The sequence below is a fragment of the Apaloderma vittatum genome, unplaced genomic scaffold (assembly GCF_000703405.1).
Source record: "Apaloderma vittatum isolate BGI_N311 unplaced genomic scaffold, ASM70340v1 scaffold24333, whole genome shotgun sequence".
In the NCBI taxonomy this organism is placed as follows: domain Eukaryota; kingdom Metazoa; phylum Chordata; class Aves; order Trogoniformes; family Trogonidae; genus Apaloderma; species Apaloderma vittatum.
In genome coordinates, this window is record NW_009708994.1 from 13,933 (window position 1) to 16,793 (window position 2,861).

General features: G+C 54.6%; 1 protein-coding gene across 1 annotated transcript in view; it reads right to left on the reverse strand.

The window, feature by feature from the left end:
• Positions 1 to 2,619, reverse strand: part of PRR35 (proline rich 35) — a 3,614-nt gene extending 995 nt beyond the window's left edge. The window contains exons 1-2 of the mRNA XM_009866767.1: positions 2,345 to 2,619; positions 1,015 to 2,286 (exon numbers count right to left, since the gene is read on the reverse strand). Coding sequence (XP_009865069.1) covers positions 1,015 to 2,286; positions 2,345 to 2,619 — 1,547 coding nt within the window. The remainder of the gene's footprint in view (positions 1 to 1,014; positions 2,287 to 2,344) is intronic.
• Between the last annotated feature and the right edge of the window lie 242 nt (positions 2,620 to 2,861).

Genomic DNA, 2,861 nt, shown 5'->3' on the forward strand with positions numbered 1-2,861 from the left:
ATCTTTGGGCGTAAGTCCATGACCAGCATTGCCAGATTCAGCCAGGGTTCCTCCACTGTCTGCTGCCAGCATGATGCCCTCCCAGGAAGGGCTCTGGTCAGAGCATGCAGAGCCCTGGCTGGACCTGCTCCTGCCGTCGTTCTCCCAGATGGTGGATGGACCCTGACAGAGGCTGTTTCACAACACTCACTGACAAAGGGAGATAGCCAGTCTGGGGAGACGGTGCTGATAAGAGATCCCACCTCAGCTAGCCAAACATGGATTCTCTTTCTTCTTGGAGCACTGGAGAACATTGATGGAAATGACCATCCCACAGTTGTGAAGGCCCAGTTGGAGGGGAGCTCTCCAGCCAGCCTGAGATCAGGGAAGAGGCAGATGGAGATAGAAAACCATGGAGAGCTACTCCAGAGAAAGCTCCTCTGGGTGCCAAAAGCGGTGGGGTTTACGGTGACATTTTTCTTGGAGCTGCAGCTGGACTTGCACAACCAGGGGAGGAACTGAAATTTTTGTTAAAAGGAGCTGTGCACATTTCTAGCCCCAGGTAAAAGGAAGTGTTTGGAAACGTGACCCTCCCTTGGGGCTTTGAAACCAGAAGGCAACTCAAAGGAATGCAAATGTGCATGTTTAAAAATAGGCGATTGTTCCAGCAGCCCTGGGATGTCTGGGGACCTAAGAGAAGATTTCCTGGTGCCTGGGGAGAATGGATACACACTGCACGGACACCATATCACTTGGCTCTGTATAAAACATGGGAAAGTGAGAGACAGCAAGTGCTGACATAGACCAGGACTCACCTAAGGACTACCCAGGTCCTTTGTTCCTGGAGGGCAGAAAGCCCTGCTCTGAGTGGGCTTTACTATGGACCACCAGCCTGGAGCGTGCTCAGCCCTTAGAGACTCGTTTCAGGGTTTAGAGGCGAATTGGAGGGAGGATCAGTATTATGATGAGGGATAAAGATGATATTTGGGGCCAACCAGATGTGAAGAAGAGGCAGAGAGATCACAGGCACCTTACCTGCTCTGGTAGTTGAGTTTTCCAGGCATCAGCCTTTCGGGTCCTATCAAATCCAGCCCATTGGCAGTGAACTTCCTCTTCAGGGAGTTGCCTGGAGGGCTGCTGGTCTCCAGACAGGTCACCACTGGTAACTCTGTCTTCCGGATGTTGCCAGGGGCAAAAGAGCTGTCTTTCATCCCTGCCATATTTTGGTAGATGTCAGTGGCTGGCTTTTTGCGTAGGTTGTTGAGGCCCAAAGCTGGGTTGCTCTCCTTCTCTTGGGACAGCCATTTCTCCTCTTCTTCCTGGCCCAGCATGGCAGGGTGGCCGAGCTCAGACACCGGCTCTTCTCTGACACCTTTGGACCAAGGAAAACCTGACTTCAGAACCGGTACCTTCAGCAGTCCTGGTTTGGTTGGCTCACTGGGAGGTTTGGCTTGAGGTGGTGTGGGCATGACAGAGCCCACCAGCTGCTGGGCATCTGGCTTGCTGGAGGACATCTTGCTCTCAGTGGAGCTGAAGGTGTGCTCGAAGAGCAAGGGGTAGTAGAAGCGGGGAAGGAAGGCCGAGCGCTCAGGGCTCTGCAGAGGTTGGAAGTGAGAGGCATGTGGGTGCATCAGCTGGGCTGTGGAGGCCAGGAAGGGCAGCTGAGCCAAGTGAGGGTGTGTTGTAGTACTGTTGGCCATGGTGGGGCTCAGGTATGAGAAGAGGCTGGGGTTTAACGGGTAGTTAATACCCAACAGTGAGAGATTGAGGCCCTGAGGTTCGTGGTAGTCGCTGTAGGCTGGAGGGGGGTAGCATGGGATGACGTTGCTCTCAGTACAGGGTGAGGACACCTCAGGTGTGTTCCTCCTTTGCCCATTTGCCACCAGCTTCCACTGCTCCATGAGGATCCCACTGCTGGCCAGGCATTTCTTTGGCGCTTTGCAATGCTTTGGCTTGGCATCTAGGTCTGGGGAGGCCATCTCTCTGCTTTTCATGACATGGTTCTTGAGGGAGAAGACATCCGTGATGATGAAGTCAGGCTCCACCTCCTTACAAGGCTTGTCCCTCTTGTTCTTGAAACCGAAGACCAAAGTGTTCACTTCTGGTTCAGCTGTGTCACCTTGGCAACCTGCCTCTTCATTTTTCTCTTTCTTCTCCCCCGTATCCATCTCCCTCAGCAGGCCAGCAACATCCTCCTCCTCCTCTTGGAATGGGCCACCTTCTTCACTGGCCCCTTCAGCAGGCAGGATCTCCACCGCTGACACTGGCTTGTCCTCGTGGCCATCCATGCCAGAGGCCTGCTTGGTCCTGATCACCCCTCCCGACGTGGCCGAGGAGTCACAGGTCTCCTGCTGGGTGGTAGGACTTTGTTGCGTGAAGCAGCCGCAGCTCCGGGTGGAGCAGGTTGCCCTTCTTGTAGGGCCAGTCGGACTCAATGAGGAGGGAGAGGGAGTTCTTGCACAGGCTGTACTTCATGTGGTTGTAGAGGTGGGACTTCTCCATGCAGGTGAAGGGACACTGGAAACATTTGTAGTTGTATGGCTTGCCCCATGGCCTCGGGATGTAGTGAGGTTTTTTTGGCTTCCTCTCCTTGTGCTTGTAGACCGAGGTCAACTTGCAGCCCACGTCGTCCTTGGACATGGTGGTGGATGCCTGGAGATGTGTCCTTGCAGGAACGGCAGAGCACAGTGCGTGAATCTTCCCCCACCTCTCCGGGAACCACTGTGTGCCCTGAAAGAAGGACAGCATGGAGGCTCTGAGCTGGGCTGGCAGGTCCCCAGGGGAGACGGCAACTCCTGGCCCCAGGGAGCAGAGCTAAGACTTTGGTCTGGAGCCCCTGTGTTTGGGATTTAAACCCAGGCCAGCACTGGAATTTTTGCCCA